This window comes from Annulohypoxylon maeteangense, assembly GCF_022496945.1.
Source record: "Annulohypoxylon maeteangense strain CBS 123835 unplaced genomic scaffold GGS22scaffold_5, whole genome shotgun sequence".
NCBI classification, from domain to species: domain Eukaryota; kingdom Fungi; phylum Ascomycota; class Sordariomycetes; order Xylariales; family Hypoxylaceae; genus Annulohypoxylon; species Annulohypoxylon maeteangense.
The window spans coordinates 1,073,519-1,091,568 of NW_025953252.1; the positions used below are offsets into that span (position 1 = coordinate 1,073,519).

The 18,050-nt window shown below is 45.3% G+C and overlaps 9 protein-coding genes across 9 annotated transcripts; 4 read left to right on the forward strand and 5 right to left on the reverse strand.

Annotated features, from left to right (window-relative positions):
• Positions 1–379: 379 nt before the first annotated feature.
• On the reverse strand, positions 380–1,114 carry GGS22DRAFT_186832 (uncharacterized protein; the record flags this gene model as incomplete). Its single annotated transcript, XM_047964509.1, has 3 exons — positions 380–606; positions 667–852; positions 907–1,114. The coding sequence occupies 3 exons, from the start codon at positions 1,112–1,114 to the stop codon at positions 380–382; spliced, it is 621 nt and encodes a 206-aa protein (XP_047820593.1).
• Positions 1,115–3,176: 2,062 nt separating this feature from the next.
• On the reverse strand, positions 3,177–4,189 carry GGS22DRAFT_117262 (uncharacterized protein). Its single transcript, XM_047958130.1, has one exon. The coding sequence runs from the start codon at positions 4,047–4,049 to the stop codon at positions 3,294–3,296; it is 756 nt and encodes a 251-aa protein (XP_047820594.1). The 5' UTR covers positions 4,050–4,189; the 3' UTR covers positions 3,177–3,293.
• GGS22DRAFT_117261 (uncharacterized protein) lies at positions 4,190–5,692 on the reverse strand. Its single transcript, XM_047958129.1, has 3 exons — positions 5,257–5,692; positions 4,700–5,199; positions 4,190–4,646 (listed from the first exon to the last, which is right to left on the reverse strand). The coding sequence occupies exons 1-3, from the start codon at positions 5,428–5,430 to the stop codon at positions 4,331–4,333; spliced, it is 990 nt and encodes a 329-aa protein (XP_047820595.1). The 5' UTR covers positions 5,431–5,692; the 3' UTR covers positions 4,190–4,330.
• A 1,110-nt stretch (positions 5,693–6,802) lies between these two features.
• Positions 6,803–8,792, forward strand: GGS22DRAFT_158613 (S-adenosyl-L-methionine-dependent methyltransferase). Its single transcript, XM_047960671.1, has 7 exons — positions 6,803–7,093; positions 7,213–7,382; positions 7,445–7,571; positions 7,632–7,755; positions 7,811–8,259; positions 8,328–8,510; positions 8,566–8,792. The coding sequence occupies exons 2-7, from the start codon at positions 7,221–7,223 to the stop codon at positions 8,697–8,699; spliced, it is 1,179 nt and encodes a 392-aa protein (XP_047820596.1). The 5' UTR covers positions 6,803–7,093; positions 7,213–7,220; the 3' UTR covers positions 8,700–8,792.
• Positions 8,793–9,152: 360 nt separating this feature from the next.
• Positions 9,153–10,126, reverse strand: GGS22DRAFT_186836 (uncharacterized protein; the record flags this gene model as incomplete). Its single annotated transcript, XM_047964510.1, has 3 exons — positions 9,153–9,440; positions 9,555–9,787; positions 9,853–10,126. The coding sequence occupies 3 exons, from the start codon at positions 10,124–10,126 to the stop codon at positions 9,153–9,155; spliced, it is 795 nt and encodes a 264-aa protein (XP_047820597.1).
• Positions 10,127–10,593: 467 nt separating this feature from the next.
• GGS22DRAFT_186837 (uncharacterized protein) lies at positions 10,594–10,827 on the forward strand (the record flags this gene model as incomplete). Its single annotated transcript, XM_047964511.1, has 2 exons — positions 10,594–10,660; positions 10,724–10,827. The coding sequence occupies 2 exons, from the start codon at positions 10,594–10,596 to the stop codon at positions 10,825–10,827; spliced, it is 171 nt and encodes a 56-aa protein (XP_047820598.1).
• A 571-nt stretch (positions 10,828–11,398) lies between these two features.
• Positions 11,399–12,605, reverse strand: GGS22DRAFT_117296 (uncharacterized protein). Its single transcript, XM_047958131.1, has 3 exons — positions 12,163–12,605; positions 12,017–12,097; positions 11,399–11,952 (listed from the first exon to the last, which is right to left on the reverse strand). The coding sequence occupies exons 1-3, from the start codon at positions 12,461–12,463 to the stop codon at positions 11,666–11,668; spliced, it is 669 nt and encodes a 222-aa protein (XP_047820599.1). The 5' UTR covers positions 12,464–12,605; the 3' UTR covers positions 11,399–11,665.
• A 1,086-nt stretch (positions 12,606–13,691) lies between these two features.
• GGS22DRAFT_199121 (uncharacterized protein) lies at positions 13,692–15,109 on the forward strand (the record flags this gene model as incomplete). The annotated part of the gene is made up of 5 exons (XM_047966241.1): positions 13,692–13,874; positions 13,927–14,031; positions 14,108–14,321; positions 14,391–14,475; positions 14,528–15,109. 5 exons carry the CDS (start codon positions 13,692–13,694, stop codon positions 15,003–15,005), a joined length of 1,065 nt encoding a protein of 354 aa, XP_047820600.1. The 3' UTR covers positions 15,006–15,109.
• A 567-nt stretch (positions 15,110–15,676) lies between these two features.
• Positions 15,677–18,035, forward strand: GGS22DRAFT_158624 (amino acid transporter). The gene is made up of 8 exons (XM_047960672.1): positions 15,677–16,010; positions 16,085–16,155; positions 16,210–16,323; positions 16,393–16,475; positions 16,537–16,914; positions 16,971–16,990; positions 17,049–17,378; positions 17,434–18,035. Exons 1-8 carry the CDS (start codon positions 15,840–15,842, stop codon positions 17,911–17,913), a joined length of 1,647 nt encoding a protein of 548 aa, XP_047820601.1. The 5' UTR covers positions 15,677–15,839; the 3' UTR covers positions 17,914–18,035.
• Positions 18,036–18,050: the final 15 nt, after the last annotated feature.

An 18,050-nucleotide genomic window follows, 5' to 3' on the forward strand; every position in this document is an offset into this window, starting at 1 on the left:
TTAAAGATTCATTATCGATTTATCGTCGCAAACCCCAATCAGATACCAGCATATATAGAAGACAAGGCAAGTCTATACCCAGACATGTATGAGACCGATGTTTGTGTGATACTGAGCAGAAGACTCTGTCAATCAAACTGTCAAATTTTAGCGATCAAGTGTTGCACTCGTCGATTTTTCTACCAACTAACATCGCCCGAATTGGCGATCACTGTGGGGTGCATAAGCCCATGCTGATTTCCATATCAGTATCCGAGATCCCCTAACTTGAACTTTCCAGATTAGCCATTTCCAAATTCAGAAATCGATATAACTCCTAACTTTCATTACACAATTACACCCATTACACCCATTACATCGCCTTAATATATATGTATCGCTATTTTTTGGTACGCAGCATCGGTGTGCAAGGTGGTGGGCCTCCATATCGTATTTCAATGTCTTGCGCCTTAAACCCACATCGGTCGCAGATCCCCATACCTCGCATCCCAGCGTCGAGATAACACGGGATATCGAGGCTATCTCCCAGCTTTGTCGCCCATTCCATGAGCGCCGATGCGTATCCCCTTCCTCGGCTATTCGATTTCGTCATGATGAGCTCGATGACTGCGCGTAATCTCGTTTTAGCAAACCACTGGCTGGTATGGGGCTGAAAGGATAACTTACACACGTGGCCTTCTTTTCCAACAACTAGGTAATGAGCTCTAGCCAAAGGCTCGAAGAATTCAGCGAGCTTGTCTTCGCTCATACCCGGAATATCCTCGCATCGCGTCCATCGCGTCTTCCATGCCTTCCCCGCGATACTCTGGCCCGGGTGGACCACATGAGCGATCGCGAGTGCAACTGGCCTGCCTATTCTATTTTGTTAAAAACTGCTTTTAGTTTGAGCTAAGCTGTTTAACAGACTGTTAAGATTCCTAACGACAGCAACCTTGGATTCAGGCCTATAGTAGGACTTCTGGCCGAGGAAGTTCTCGAAGCTCCGCTGAAGCCACTTGCGCCCGCCTTCCGAGTGCGGAAAAACGACTTCTCCGGGTCCGCTAAAGGCTTCCCAGAATATCTCCACGAGATCGGGGATGTCGTCGGGGGTCGCTAGGCTTACTTTTCCCGCCATATCATGTACGCCGTCCGCAGTTCGCAATCCGTTCGTGATAGGTGTCTAGAACAACCGTCCATTGTGAAATGAGGCGAGCTCTCGGCTTTCTATATCTATGATCGATACGAATCATCCATTTAGAGTTTAGAAGTATCAAACTTGCCGAGCCGGTGTCAATTGTCAACTCTAACCTTGCCAGTAACAACGTTCTCGGCCCTGACCGATATGGGCGTTTAACCTATTTCCCCACCTTAGGTTCGAATGACAGCTCGTCATTGTGATTCATGAATCGACTACCATCGTGCTTAGATACGAGTTTAATTCGTCAGCTCAAGCCAAAGCTGTCGTTCACATGATTTGGGTTGACCCTGTTCGAGCCACGCCGAACCAATGGGAAGTAGTTTTGCTAGCAGGTTGGCGAACTTTCTCGGTGAATGCATAGGTCTCTTTGCCTACTCCGATGACCAGTATATTGGCCTATACGATGATATTTAGTATGTAACTATTCCACTGAAGTCATGATTCTGTGGTTACCCCTAAAATCCCCCTGCGACTGAAACTCCTATTACGGATACCTCCCGAGGTCGTTAAAAGATGAGCATATCAGTGTTTCGTATTAGCATGTGCCGCTCATTGTATCTCACCCTTCTTATTAGTTAAATTTCTGTTCTTTTTGAAATATAATATTCTAGCGACAATTCTGCTCTTGATATCTACCTAGGTAGGTACCTAGATAAGCTCAGCGATCCTTTATTTTGACTTTCAAAATGAATTCACTTCCAGGGGCAATTTTCACCTCGAACTACCGACATACTTCATTCAGGTTCTCTTTCCATTTTAACAAAGGATTTATGATAATAAAAATAAAAATAAATCTTTAATACTTTCTAACATTGTCACTTGATCGTTCATCTTCGTAGCAAATACCCAAGGTTTAGTTCAATTTGCCAACAAGCATCCATAGTGCGCTATAAAATGGTGTGTTCAGCGCTAGAGCCCACTAAAACTCGAACTAATAGTGAGCACCCTCTAGTAGGAAATTTTTCAATCAGTCTAATACCGGTAGGTACCTAGGTACCTAATCCTGCGCGTCAAAACTCTCTTTACGTCGGTAGTTCTTCATGAAACTAAATTTAAATCGTTGGATTTATCCTCATACCTAGGAATATAGCACAAATTAGTTGCATCAAGACATTATCATCAAGATTTACCTAAGCGACGCGATATTTCCGAAACAGAGCTGCGGACATTCGATGTTAATGGACCAACGCATAGCCCGTAGATGTGATGTTGGTTTATCTTCGGGGGTTACCCGCTGTAGCTGTAGTGGGTTCCAACGCCACATAACCCATTTTATAGCGCACGTCCACCACATCTATCACAAAATTCAACACGAGGTAGATACATCCATAGTATTAATGAGTTAGGCACTTTCACATTTTAGATCTTAAAATTAGCCGTATCATTTCATTCACTTACTCTACAGAACTTTTCATGGGTTAGAATATGTCGAAACCTCAATGGACGAGTCAATCCGCTTGAAAAATTAATAAGACCATGCGCTCCGGGTGTTGGCTGCCCAAAGCCGGGAAAAGTACCTAGGTAGACGTAGCGTTTTTCTTCAATTGGCTATTCTCCTTAGAAAGGCTTAAATTATAGCGGCCATCCACCAAAGTTTAGCGGAGAGATCCCTATCAGGTTTCGGTTTAGTATGGACCTGATACAGTGTCCAATATTAATCCATTGCTTATCTTATTAGCTTAGTAGGTAGGCTAAGATGTAAATCCAATAGTGATATGCCTGCTAAACTTTAGTGGATAGCCATTACAACTTGGGGAGTTTACCAACCTTGAACCTACCAGGTAGCTTGTAGCCACTAAAGAAAACACGCCGTTTTAAAGACTTGGTAGATGAGCGCCTCATTCCAAACACAATAAGCAAACCTCTAGTTATATAGGAAGGAATCATGTAGCAATAGGCGAGCACGCAAGGATAATCTACTTTCTTTCGAGAGGCCGAAGGAAGTAAAAATTAGGTACATTTATAGGATCAAGCGAGATTAGTATACCAGAGAACGCCAGTTTCAAGACCGCGACACTCCTGGAGGGTGTTAACGTTGTATTAACAATGGTTTTCTAGTTGCATTATCGCCCACATTGCTACACATAACTACCATAGTACTGCCACTAACTCCTACCTAAAACCAACCAGCCGAAAGAAGTAAACCCAACCCCAACACCCCAACCAACCCGCCGCGCCCCCACGCCACCCTCAATGCCGCCGCAGCACTACTCGGCGACGCCGTCGCACTCGAACCGGTCCCAGTAACCGCACCCGACGTCGTAGCCGACGCCACGTACGACACCGGCACCGTGACTTCCGCCACACTCACCCCGCTCGCCGTGTTAGCCCAGAAACACACCGGCGACCCGGAAGCGCCGTACGTCGGGGTCGCCCAGCCCCATAAATCATTCGTCACCGTGGCCGACGGGTCCGCGCTCGGGGTAATGCTGGCGTACGTGACCGGGTACACACTCGCGTCCGAAGCGTTCGTCGCGGCGAGACTGGCTAGCGGGATTGCCGGTGTGCCGGGCGCGCAGGTGGTTCTTGCGCTGGAGGCTGGGGTGGGGTTTAGCGCTTCTGATTGCACGCCTGAGATGGGACAACAGATGAGGTTTGAGAGGTCTACTGGGATGGTGCTGTTGCTGTTTGGGATGGAGTATGGGAGGAGCCCGGTGGTTAAATTGGATGAGGAGTATAGGTCGAAAGAGGTGTCGACGATGACGCCGTCGCAGCATATGCTGGTGAAGTCCGTTGACTTGGCGGAACTGCCGCCGTCCCGGTACGGTCTTGGACACGTGAAGAGTCGTGATCTATGCCCGGATTGGGCTACGAGACACCATTCTGGGATAGGCCCCGTGGGGATGGAAGTGGTGATTGATGAAGACGACATTGTTGGTGCGGGTTTGGAGATAAGTGAGTTTAGAAGTTTCGCGGAAATGCGTGTTGTCGACGTTTCTGCGTGTAAAATGGTGAGATGAGGTCGTATTAGGAAGTCCGTATTAGGCAGGCCATATTGAGTCTAGGCGGCCAAACCCTGTTATAATTGCCAAGGCATCCCCCCCCTCTCCTATGTTTTCGTGGGATTTAGTGATTGGGGTATAAGGTACCTAAAGCAACTGGAAAACTAGTTGGAGGCGGAGTGGTAGCTCTCCAGCGTTCTTTACAATTTCCTTATTGAGACAACCTGTCTGGTCTTTGATATAATGGCTGGTCTAGTGATCCGAGACTGTACGAAGGTTGCTCAGAGTGATGATTATAGCCAGATGTCGAGGAGCCGATACTCTTTTTCGTGATACGCGAGCACATATTTGTAAGGCGCCACTCCCCATTGCTAAAAAGTGGCTTAACGGTGGGCACACATGCACAGATAATGATGATCCAGTTCTCTGCTAAGAACCAGTAGACGAGTGGAACGGCATCCCATGTGAAATCCGGGGTGGCTAGGTTACGCAACTCGACTGTCTTGACAACTGCTGCTGCACCAGCACTGACTCCTTGTTAGCATACAATCTCGCGAGTATAATCAACAAAAGAACCTACATAACACCCATTGACATGAGGATGATGATCCCAAGTTTCGTTTTCAGGGGTATCTGAAGATTCCGGATAAGTATTGTAGGGAAAAAAGCGAGTACCAGATCACTCCATGCGGAAAAAGAACCTTGAAAGTAGCCGTAATACTGTTGAACAGTCGGGTCCCAGCATGTTCCAGAGGTGCCGGTTCCAACGCGACCCCAAAGGAAAGTCACGGGAGTGCATTGCGCAAAAGTGACGATGACAAGAGCTAGGTTGATGACGACCAGAAGAAATATTAGGACCCAGAGGAAATATCTTTGCGGACGGTTTCGATTAATGAGACGCATGAGAAATAACGCTATAGAGATCTTCCCGAAAGCGGCACTTCCAGGAGAGAATGGAACGCTAAGCCATATCATGTATACAGCGTTCACTCTCTGGTCCTCTCCGAGATAGGGCGCATGTCTGCCGACGCCATAATGCACCATCAGCGTGACGATGATGTCGGTAACGATAGCTAAAACCTAGCAATAGCATCACGTCAACGATTACGTATCAGTATATGGTGTGGTTGAACTCACCACCGCTATAACCATAGTCCAGTCATCCCAACCGGTTTTTCGTACGATCGCTATGCGTGTGTACAGCCGCATAATCAGTAAACAACAGCCGACCGCTCCCATAACCCATGCAGCCACGATGAGACCGGGTCCATGATCAACAGCCTCGGGAAGAGACTCCATGGACGGATCCATTACAACGAGCGTTATTGGTGGTATCGCGATTCGATGAATTCACACAAAACAAAGATCTAGAAAGAAAATATCGCAGAACTTTGAAGCCAAAAGAACACTCTTGTTCGAGGTGGCAATGAAAATTGTGCTTACGGTAGGTAAATTAATAACTGTACAACATCTGGGTACCTAAGCCACATATATCTATCTCCTACTACCTGAGGTAAGCTAATCAATTCCATCACTTACTAACAACGGTCGTCCTTTAATTACAGATAGCAAGTGAATAGGCAAGAAGGTGTTTTTAATAGCTCATCCTTTTACAAGAGCCATACTTTGAATCACGTAGGAAGTCGCCTACTAATAACACAGATTTCCTAATATATCACGACAAGATGTTGTACAGATCCTTCGTTGGCTCTCTGGAGTCGTCTTACCACATCATTGCGCAATAGTAACCCTCCAACAACGAGATATAAACGTGCATGACCTGCGTTGCTTACATGCATTAACCAAGCTGTTATCAACACCTTGCCTTTGGACCGATCGGTCAAGGTCTTCTTACACAACAGATACTAGGTGCCTGGTAGGTAGATAAAAACGGGTTCCTTCGGATACATAACTTGGAATCAAAGATGAAGCAGCTGAAAGTGAGTAACTGTTGTCCGCTATTGAAGTCAAGGTATAGTCTCATACTTTATGGATAATAGGTACCTACCCGAAGTCTCCGTTTTCAACTATAAAGTGGCGTTACCCCTTTTTAGTATACACTTAACCTAATGGTTGCAATTCTCTAGTGAAATTATGTATAGGTACTGATTACAGCTCCCTATAATCTCGGTATATCCGTGAATAGCCCCTATACAAATGAATAATTCCTAATGAAGCGTACCAGCAAGTGGGCGATTACCATTACTATTCGTGTTCGAAACTCCTATAAATAGATAGAGATATCTGCGAAAATACATACGCGGACTATCCATACTAAAACCAACCCAGTCTAAGTAATATATGCCAGGCACTTATGGAAGTAATGACAATCATACCTATATAAGAGTACAATCGTACTAAACAACTTGAGAAATTCAATTCGTACCTACTAGGTAATAAACAAATTTCTATGCATATAGTAACAGTAGCTCCATCAAAATTCATAAACATGTGTACTTTTGAAATGGTCTTACGCTCGCTACGGGAAGTAATAGATTAATTGCTGACGCTGATTGAGTTGCAGAACGTTGGTTTGACATTTAGTTAGTTGGTTGGTTCGATAGCCGTACACAACATCCTTTATTCCCGTGATGGGCTGTTACATACACCGAGACTTTTAAATAAAACCCGGGATTCACCGACCATTACCGAATCCCACCTATTGGAATCTGAAGGCATATGCGTCACTATCTGACACCCGCGTGGAATGCCACTGTGCCTTTGTTTTGCGCCCCATCTCGGGTCCACGAATTGAAGCAGGCTGTCATTTGTTTTCAGAATAATTCGCACAGCCTACATGATTATGCTCCTGAGCTACATATTACGCGGTCCTGAGGTCTGTGAATGGCATTTGACGGTCCTTTCTAGGGATGCCAATGTTCTACAGCATCAATCTAGACCGCGAACAAATATTAAGTGGGTGCGCATCGAATACTCCTTGCGTAAGTGTGCCATTAAGAGAAATGGAAGCAAGGTAAGGACCAATTATAAATCCTCAGCAAATAACAACAAAAAGACCTACTTTCCCAAGTGCTTCATTTTCCACCATAATCTGTTAATTCAAAGCGAAATAATTAAAATATCGACGTGTAGCACATAATATGGCCGACGCTGAAAAGTTATCCGCAGATTTCATTGAAGCTGTGCAGAATGTCCTTGCCAGCAAAGATGAAACGGCTCGCAAGCAAATGCTCGGCACCACCATGCAGGCGATGGCGATGCTAGAAGCCCCGGTCGATGCCATTTGGAAGTTGATAATGTCTGTATGTGCTAAGAAAGATCTTTGGTCAATTATTATAACGAATATCTGACCGAAAGCAATCAGCCACATGCTCCCTCGGCGCTGATGACCCTGATCAAAGCCGGTGTTATTCAAGAAATCGCCAAAACAGATTCTCCTTCCTCAGCCGACAAGCTTGCTCAAGCTACAGGAGCAGACAGGCTCTTAATAGGTATGAGAGGAACTGACAAGGCAGTGTTAAAACCGCCTTTGGCATATTAACGTCTCAAAGTGCGGCTTTTACGCCCCGTCAGCGCCATAGGTGTCGTGGAAGAAACCAGCCAAGAAGAATACGCCCCCACACCAATTACGAAAGCTCTAGTAGGTCGCGTTCTATCCGGAGGGTACCAATTCATGTAAGATATATCTTGTGTGTGTCAATAAGGAAACACTAAAGCAGAAACAACACAGGTTCTCTGCCGCGACGCGATCCTTGGCGAACATGCCGTTTTACCTCGAGAAGACGGGATTTAAGAATGTGGAGGGCATCCCTGGTCCTTTCCAAGACGCGCACGGCACACAGGACGGCATGTTCCCGTGGCTGATTAAGGACCCTGCGCTGATGGGCAATTTCAACGCCTTCATGACAGGTCAGCGAATTGATCGTAAACAGTGGTTCGATATCTTCGACGTCGAGAATATCTTGCTGAAAGGCTCTAAAACGGATCAGAATGCAATCATGATGGTCGATGTTGGTGGAGGCGAGGGCTACGACATTTCTATGTTCCACAAACGGTACCCAGAAGCCCCGGGTCGGCTTATTGTCGAGGATCTCCCTGCTGTTATAGACAGCATCCAGGAACTCGCTCCTAAAGTCGAGAGTAAGAAGCATGACTTCTTCCAGCCGCAGCCGATTAAGGGTGCGTATATCTTTCCTATTCCACCGCACTCACATACGACTGAGAAAATATTCAACTTGGAACAACAGGTGCCAGATGCTATTACTTCCGCTCTATCCTGCATGATTGGCCTGACGACGATTGTATAACGATCCTTAAGCACACGGCAGAAGTTATGACGCCAGGATACTCGAAATTACTCATGTCCGAGTTTGTCCTGCCTGCCAGCAACACCCCACTGTATCCTGCATTGCTAGATATTAACATGATGGGTGGGTTCTCTCTAATAGTCATTTCATCGAGATATGCTAACACAACCCCGACTAGCCGTACTTAACGGAATGGAAAGAACAGAAGCCCAATGGAGCAAGCTTCTGGATGCCGCAGGGTTGGAAGTCGTGAAATTTTGGTCGGTTGGTGCCGAGACTGAGGGACTCATTGAGGCTGTATTGAAAAGTTGAGCTGTCCCTCGAAGTTGGTAAAACTTTGGTTGCACTTCGATCTCCTTTAGATCCTAGGATAAACAACACGATAAATTTATCCCGTTGCCAAAACATCCTTGAATACCTGTTTTATTTACAGGGGAAATTAGGTAATCGTGAATTATGTCAGCTGGTGGATTAGGTAAGTCAGTTGTCCCCGTTACCTAATATTACTAAGCAATTCAACAACGATTTTACCTAATACCATTACGTAAGTTTTGTCTTCATTATGTAATCTACCAGCCCCTGCCAAGAAACCCTGTTTGAATTCCAGGTCAGTGGCAGCAGGATATCTTTCGCATTGGATGTCCATTATCATATCAACGCTTAAATTAAACAGTTAATACATAAAATTGTAAACTTTTGTGCCTAGCACTTACAACACGTATCATATGCCGACCACGGGTGTGAAATATTCCACCATTACTAGATCTAACCTCCCAACGGTCTGATAACATCGTTGATCGTCGCCGCCCTTTCTTCCATCCATTCATGGACCCTATCCCAATCAACACAGACAGCCTCTTGGGTTATTTGAACCTCAGGCTTGATTTTATTCTCCGGGGTCCACGTGAATGTGTAGAGGCTCAGGTCAGGTTTGCATAATGCCTGTGTACGAAGAGATTCTAAACAGTGGTCAATATGTATAGTAATGTCATCCCAATCTTGTTGTCCTTGACTATAGTAGTATTCTGGGTGCAGGTACTGCTTGATACGTTTCTGTTTTGAATGGCCGTGTCAGTCTGAGAAGAAGAAGAATCATGCACGAGATCATATTTAGGAAACTGGATTCTGAGGAACTTCATAGAGACGATTATAAAATAAGTTACTTACTATGCAATGCAATGAGTGCATAACACCTAGCCCGCCAATATAGCCACCATCTTTGAGACGAACAGCGTTAGATGCGTGAACCCTCAAGACGTCTTCCTCGGATATATGTATAGCGGTTCCATTGAGTAATCCATGCCACGCTTTATCAAGCTCTAGTCGCGGATTTCCCAAAAACTTTGAGCTATCGAAATCCCTTGTGAGGTTCCTATTCACGTATCTCACAGGTGCTGGTGCTTTGTCCGCGTTTACTCGTCAGTACCGTTATCGTTATCATCATCCACAACAAGTTCTTACTTACAATATGGAATCTTGACATTTGATATCGATAACGGACAGCCTGAGGATATTCGGTTGGTGGGGTATAACAGACTTGCAATGAATAATGAAGTAACCGATATTGAAAAGAATAGAAGGCCATAGAACCTCCGTCGCCAGACATGGATGGCATATAAGTCTCTCACGATGTCCGTGCCCTCATCTTCGGAGGGGATAGGGGTGTAGCGCGATTCAGTCTCTTTCATAGATCCTATGTCTTTATTGCTTACACGTTCAGCATAGTATGAGTACCCCATTACGAAGAGATCAGATAGTTTCATAACAGTAGGTGTAGTTCAAACTGAAGAAGCCAAGAACTCGCGGGGGCAGTTCTAAGTGGGTGGTGACCCGTATTAGTGACAGCATGAGACATTGAAGGTTCTCATTTTTCTAGCATGCCCGAGTTTCGGTTCCTACCGAAAGAGAGATAGGTTGTCGAGGTGACTACTTGCATTCAGATCATACCTATGTCGCACCGCAGATCGTCCCGGTCACTTTCACCGAATACCTACATATGCAAGTCTGTTGAAGTGTGGGTCGGCATCGCGGGAAAATACATCTTTCTGGTCTTCTGATAGATCCCTTCCTAGAATGGCAATCCGTTGAGATATTCTCTAGATATAAGATCACAATTTGACCCGTCTTGGAAATTCCTGGAGCCGACTCATTCTCACCATCAACGACATTATAAATACCTATCAAGACGTATCAGAAAGACACCACCATGAAGTTCCACATAATTGGTATGATTTTTACTGCGGCTATGGGAGTGGCTGCTTTGCCTGTTATAAGTGAGTATCTATATTATATCTGGCAGGAGCCCCATAATTGCCGTTATTAACATCATCGCTCAGACTCTCCAGTCCAGCTGCAAGTTAGAGATGGCGCAGATACGGAAGGTCCCGATGGCGATTGGGAATTGCTAAAGAAAGCCAGCATCTCAGAGGCGAAACTCTGATTTGCAACGCTAAATTCTGGCTAGAGGCCCTTTGATATTCATTTTCGGCGAAGTTGACTGCGGGACGGGTGATAGTAGCACTTATTCTAGGGCTGTCTGGGATATCACTTATATCACTGCTGTGGTTTCTGGGATGATGCATGTCTAGTTCAATAGGAATTCGATGAAAAGAAGACTTGACTAGGCATTATATGCTGTCATCATATGCACCTCAGGGGTCGCCAATGCCATGGTGAATGGAAATACTGGCTCTGATAGGTTATCTATCTATTGTGTAACATATCCAGGATAGCATAACCCATCGATGTAACGCCAATAAGCACAAAGCCTCTACTCCGAAGCGACCAATCGGCAGGCTCGAGTGTAGTATGTGATTGTCATGGCCCACCTGATATGTGACAAGAGGCCATCCTTAGGATTTTGATTTTCACCAATGATTGGTGTGGCTTTAAGCAAAGATGGGTTACCAGGAGACGGTCGCAAGCCGAATGGATCGAGGAATGGTGAGGAACTACGGTTGATAATGACTTCGAAACCGCTCTAAAGCTATCTAGGTACCTAGTTCAGAAGTATCTTCTCAGAGAATTGGAAAAGGACTTGTAAAAATCTGTAACTATGAACCTAACTAACTAGTATCTGCATGCCCCTTACGAGTTGTATTCGGGTGCCTGCCTGAATAGTCCCCTAAGTTTCAAGGATATGTGGAACTCACCCACTGTACCAAGACGCCGGGACTTGGAAAAGGGGCAATCTGCGCTAACTATAGGTAAGTTCATCTACTCGGTACTTCCTTAGGTAGGCAGGTAGCTATCAGCATCTGAAATAAGCTGTCCGTAGTCTACTTCGTAGACACAGGGTCTCGCTTCATGACGAAGCCATGGATAGGGCATCCAAGCTGTTGTCTTGCTTCCTGAAATTCCTCGCTTGGATTCTCCACTTGCGCATCGAGATAGAGGTCGTCGATAACATAGAATCCACTTTTCTCATATACTGGGCGGGCCGATTCAGTAGATTCGACGATTGCTTCTAATCCAAGCTCATCGGCCTTTTTTGTGCCCCACTCCAACATCATTTTCGCAGCACCCTGTCTTCTATGTGCGGAATGTACAAAGCAGAACTCTATTACTATTGATGAATCCGTGAAGTAAGCAGGTGAAACGGTTCAATAGTGGCCCATAAAAGGACTTACAGAGATGTGGTTTGCTTGCGAAAGTAGGACGTTTCGATTCCCAGGCAAGCATGAGCTGGTCCCCAATCTGTTTCATGGTCCCTATTATGCGCAGGACTTAGTAAATCCACTCCTCTTGATATCTGGCAGTTCCTTTTTAGACATACCTTCAGGCAACCAGTAAGCCGTAAGCGGTGTCCGTTCAACTGCAAATGGATTCGTTTTGTGAATATTCCATTGTGTCCCACCAATTACCTCGCCGGTCGCTTCGTCGGTAACATAGATCCAATTGCTGGTGGGGTCACTTTTGTGCCATGACAGTTGACGCGCACAGAACTCGTCTCTCGAAGAGCCTTTCAAGATCTCCCAAACACCATTGAGAGGCTTGCTGTAAGCTTCATGCTCTACATCGACGAGCGGCTTGAACTCTTCATCACTAGAAAGTTCGTGAAGCCTCAACGGCGCCATTGTTCACAGATGTGATGATAGAATTGAAGTATGTAACGTTGAACAAAATAGTAAAATTCGAGAGCCGTCTTCTAATGTGTTGCAGTTCCTTATTCATATTTATCTAATCGATACTAGATCGAGATGTATTTATCTAGTAGGCAGGTATCGTGTAACAAAGAGCCCCAGAAGATCAAGCGGCACCTACCCCTCCCACATATATGCCCGCCGTTCTTGCATCCATCCGATTGTACACCCCATTGTAACGCAAGGGATATCTTGTACGCTGTGAAGGTCGCTAATCAATTTAACTATACCACTATCTCCAGTCGGGGTAGAATATGGGAAGGGGGGAAGTGGTACAGAACCAACATTTCATGACTACCTTATATTCTTACCCCTATTCCTAATCACATTTAGAAGGCGTGTAGCCTGTTAATAGATAAGTGAATAACCGATACTTTGGAGATAGTTAGGTACCTACCTAGGTATCTACCTAGGTAGTTATATTTTTGATATGTTTGATTCGATCCCTCCTCTGGGGATTTTTATGCGAGATTTCTTTCATCCCACCCAATGTATATACGCGCTGATATATACATACCACCCACGCCAAGACTGTGGACGGTTTCTCGGGAGGATTCTAGGTTACATTGCACACCTTAGCATCTGCAAGCTATCTGCAAGTAATACTTAGGTCATCCTTTACGCGTAGCGGGATGCCGGGTGCCGAATTATCATGATTTAGCTCATATAGCGGCGTACCTACCTGTTAGTCATAACGAATCTAATCATAAGAAAAAGGCAATAAGTGTAAATCTTTCCAAATTCCATTTAACTTCGCTAACCGCGCACTTAACCTTCTGGCTTGAAGCGGTGACGATGTCGGGGTAATCGTTGTATTCATGCAGTCACACTACCTAGTACGCAGCTGTCTGGCTCAGTGGACCTACGCAGCCCTAGAGAAGTGCCAAGGGGTAGCATTGGTAAAGCTTGATCTTTCCGGGGGGAACCATACCTGTGTCGCTCCTTAGGTAAGGATGTGAGCGCATGGCTCTGGGGGACACGATACATGCTTTAGGCCAATCCCTAAGCCAGGCATCAGTCAAATTTTTATATCACAGTAAACATGTATGACCTGTGCAGTTTAAAGACTTGGCGACTTGGCACATATCGAATTAATGAATTGTCACCTTGATGCAACTTTTTTGATTTGAGTCAACAAGAGAATACTGCGAATCGACCTTCAATGAACTCTTCCGATGCTACTGCTGCCTCCCAAGTCGACCCCGAAAACAATGGAACCGTAGTAAATGTCGTCTCATGGTTTCTCCTTATCACGAGCTCTCTCACTATTCTTGTCCGACTTGTGATGAAATGGGTACTATTGAAAAAGTTTCACGCCGATGATGGGTTGATCCTAGTGTCGCAAGTAAGTCATGTCGTTTATTCGGAGATTCGCATGTTATTCTAATAATTATCAGGTTTTTAGTATCTCGCAAACGGTTGTAACGTCTATGGAAGTTACGAACGGCCTAGGATCACATCTCAACACTCTGAGCATCGACCATGTCAATGCTTTCCAGAAGGTATGCATCTAAACCCCCAGTTTTCTACCTGGAAATGTAATTCCTTGAATTACCTACATACTAACTTCTACGCAAGTCATTCTATGCAGCAAATGTACTCGCGGTCGCAAGTCAAGCGATGTCAAAATTGTCTCTAGTTTTCTATATCAGAGTACTCTCCCCTATTACGCTCCACAGAATGTTCTGTTGGGTACTGATGGGGGCCATACTACTTTGGATGTTGACTTCAGTCATAGTGTTGCTATTTCAGTGTGATAGTCCAAGATTTTGGGACTTCCTAACCAACGGATGTATGAATCGACTGGCAATTTGGTATTATATCAATATCGCAAATGTTGTCATTGATATTTGCTTAATAGTGTTGCCCGTGACGGTGGTATGGAAACTACAGGCTCGGTTCAAACGCAAATTAGTTGTCATTACATGCTTCACTACTCGGATTCTGTAAGTTTCTGGAATCGTGGCCAATTAATATCCTATATGCTAACACTCCAAGAACGATCGCCGCCGTTGGCTGGCAGATTTACGAGTCCCAACAACTACCCACCTACGAAGACGCAACGTATACGTACTGGTCCTTCGTTCTAGCAATGGTATTAGCCCAGAACCTAGGCGTTATGACAGCCTCTGTCCCTTATCTGAAGCCATTCCTCGACAGCCTGGAGTCAGGCTTGATACGAAGCGACGATATCAGGCGACGCGCACATATTCCAAAATCAACTTCGGGTTCTGGTCAAAAGCAAACAGATAGTTCATTCTCGTCAAACCCTCCCAGGTCAACTCGCGATGTGACAGCACATGAGTTACAAGACCTTAGGTATGACAATTCTAAAGCTACCGTGTCGATAACTGCTGGGGGATCAGGGACATCGGCCGATTGGGAAAGTGCAAGTCATTCTAGCGAGGCGAAGCTCATTAAACAAGTCAAAACATGGGGGATCACCAAATCTGTCGCTCCAGGGGGTGGGGTTTGACCAGCAGCGAATAACAGCCAATTCGAAGTTGAATGTGCATAACACATCCAATATTTTTTAATGATATATATTCTAATTGATTCCAAGCGAGTTTGACAAGTTGATGATAGGAACTAATCAAATCTCAATCCGGAGTTATTTCACGTAGCAATCCAAAGAACCATCGGTTAGATCCGCCGAAGCGTTGAAGGCACCCTTTCATGGGGGCATTCCCGCATCCCCAGATTGTTGGCGCGTGATTTTTCGTTCGATTGCAACGACAATATACTGGACTCTTTACAATATATACCTAGGTAGCTAGCCCTCCATAAAAGTCTATGTTTGGATATTTCGCATGTGTCTGTGTCGCTTATCAAACAAGCTTTTTCTGTTCTACAAGATGAATGAACACGGCACACAATGGGAGAGTTTTTAAGGTGCTACAACATCTGGAGCCATGTAACTTACTCCAAACGAATACGAAAGTACGGTCATCATTTATCAGTTCAAGGTTTCCCTTATTATTACAAGACGTTTTCGTTATAGGAAGGGCAAGTGCATATCATGGCCTCCGGTTGGTCTGTCACATTAAGGAGTATGGTTACACAACAGGATGTGAGGGATGTCTTCGCATTCTCTTTCCTATATAGTTACTTATCAGACGTTGCATTGACCGACCTCCAATCTGATCCTATCCAAGCTGTAATTTCGAAGTAGGGGTTACTCTTTCCCTAGCGATTTATCTTTCCCTACCTCATCTTACGGCATGCGTCTTCTGAATCTCTCATACTGCTGATGATACCTAATCAGCATTTCTGTTTCCGATGATACACAAGTCTTGGTAGTAAGACGATCATGACGGGAACCTATGAGATGGAGACGTCCAAAGGTGATAGCAATGGCCCACCATCGGCTGAGCTGAATATCGAGCGACTCTCAATTGAGTCGATATCGCGACGAAAAGATTCCCAAATCGAAAGAGACAATCGAGAACTCGAGCGCTTGGGGAAGATACCGGTTCTTAAGGTAATTGATAAAAGAACATCTCATTGTTTATCCTTAATAGTTGCATATTGATATTGACCTGTCATGTTCTACAGAGAAACTTCGCTTTCATGTCCATGGTCGGCTTCACCTGCACGGTCATGAACACATGGGAGGGAGAGTTACTGTATGCCGGATATAATCATCTCAACTTTGCTACAAAATCTAATTGTCTTCGCAGACTCTTTACCCAGTCATTCAGCAACGGCGGGTCCGCAGGCTCTATCTATGGCTATATTATTGTCTGGCTTGGCACATTATGTGTCTTCGCAAGCATGGGTGAATTAGCGTCAATGTAAACCGACATCTGTCAGCTTGGATTCCGAAGGGAGAAAAAGGACAAGAAGGCTAACATATCTGGAAGGGCACCGACGTCAGGGGGTCAGTATCATTGGGTGTACATGTTAGCTCCCAAAAGCTCGCGAAAGTTCATGAGCTATCTGATCGGTGCGTCTACTATCACGACTTATCCCAATTGCTTCAACTAAACCACGCCTTGTAATATTAGGATGGTTGACGGTCATCGGCTGGCAAGCTGCTGTCGCAAGCTTGGGTTTCCTCTCCGCGCAGCTTATTCAGGGGCTAGCTGTGATGGGGAACGCTAACTACGAACCTCTGGCTTGGCAAAGAACACTACTTCTCTGGGCTTCGATCGCATTCGGAGTATGCGTCAACACGGTGATCAGCACTGCTCTTCCGAAAGTAGAGGGACTGGTTTTAATTGTCCATGTTCTCGGATTCTTCGCTATTCTTGTTCCGTTGGTCTACCTAAGCCCCCACAATAGTACCGAGGAGGTCTTCACAGTCTTCCTCAACGAAGGTGGATGGCAAACCCAAGGCCTTTCGTTCATGCTGGGTATGATAGGTGCCGTATTTAACTTTCTCGGTATGTGGCCTCTCCAGATATCTCGTCTTGGCATTACCAATCTAACAAGAATGCAGGTGCGGATGGCGCTGTACATGTCAGTGAAATAGTGAACTTCTCTTACACGAAACATGGTCGCTAATGAGCTTGTGCAGATGTCCGAAGAGATTCAAAACGCCGCCGTTATCGTCCCAAGAGCCATGGTCTTCACTGTCCTGCTTAATGGGGCTATGGGGTTCGGCATGTTGATTGCCGTCCTCTTCTGTATTGTCGATATCGACGCCGCTCTCGAATCTCCAACAGGATTTCCTTTCATGGCAATATTCGAACAAGGGGTCAGGTCAGAGCGCGGAGCCCAAACCATGGCCTCGATTCTCGTGATCTTGATGCTCTGTGGAACTGTTTCTGTTCTTGCTTCGGCGTCTCGGATGACTTGGTCATTTGCGCGTGATAGGGGTCTACCAGGCTGGTTCTATCTTAGCAAAGTCAGTACCAACTCCAACCAGAAAGGATGATGATTATGCTAATATGTGGCAACAGGTGAATCCTAAGACGTCGATTCCCATATTATCCATCGCTCTGACGACAGTGATCTCGTTTCTGCTAGCCCTTATTAACATAGGGTCATCTGTAGCATTCAACGACATTGTCTCGTTGACGATAAATGGCATGTACACCTCTTATCTGATCGGAAACAGTCTTCTTCTCTGGCGCCGCCTCACTGGAGGCATAGGTTCGTACAGCAGGGATAACACGGGATTGACCAACGTCTCGCACGACCAACTCTCATGGGGCCCTGTACGAATACCAGAACCCCTTGGGACCATGGTGAACGCATTTGGCTGTGCGTACCTTCTCGTTATGGTATTTTTTAGTTTTTGGCCTACCGCCATCAACCCTACGGCAGAAACGATGAACATGAGCGTTGTGATGGTAGGGGGGACGATCATTTTATCGCTGATATACTATGCCATTTGGGCAAGGAAAGTTTACACGGGTCCAGTGATAGAAATTAGTTAGATTCAGAGACCAGTCCATTGGCAATTTGTACCTATTCAGGATGGACATACCATACCGCTGAGAACCATTGTAATAGAACCACCCCCCTAAAAAATAAAAAAATAAAAAGTCGTACATCAAAACACACATAATCACGG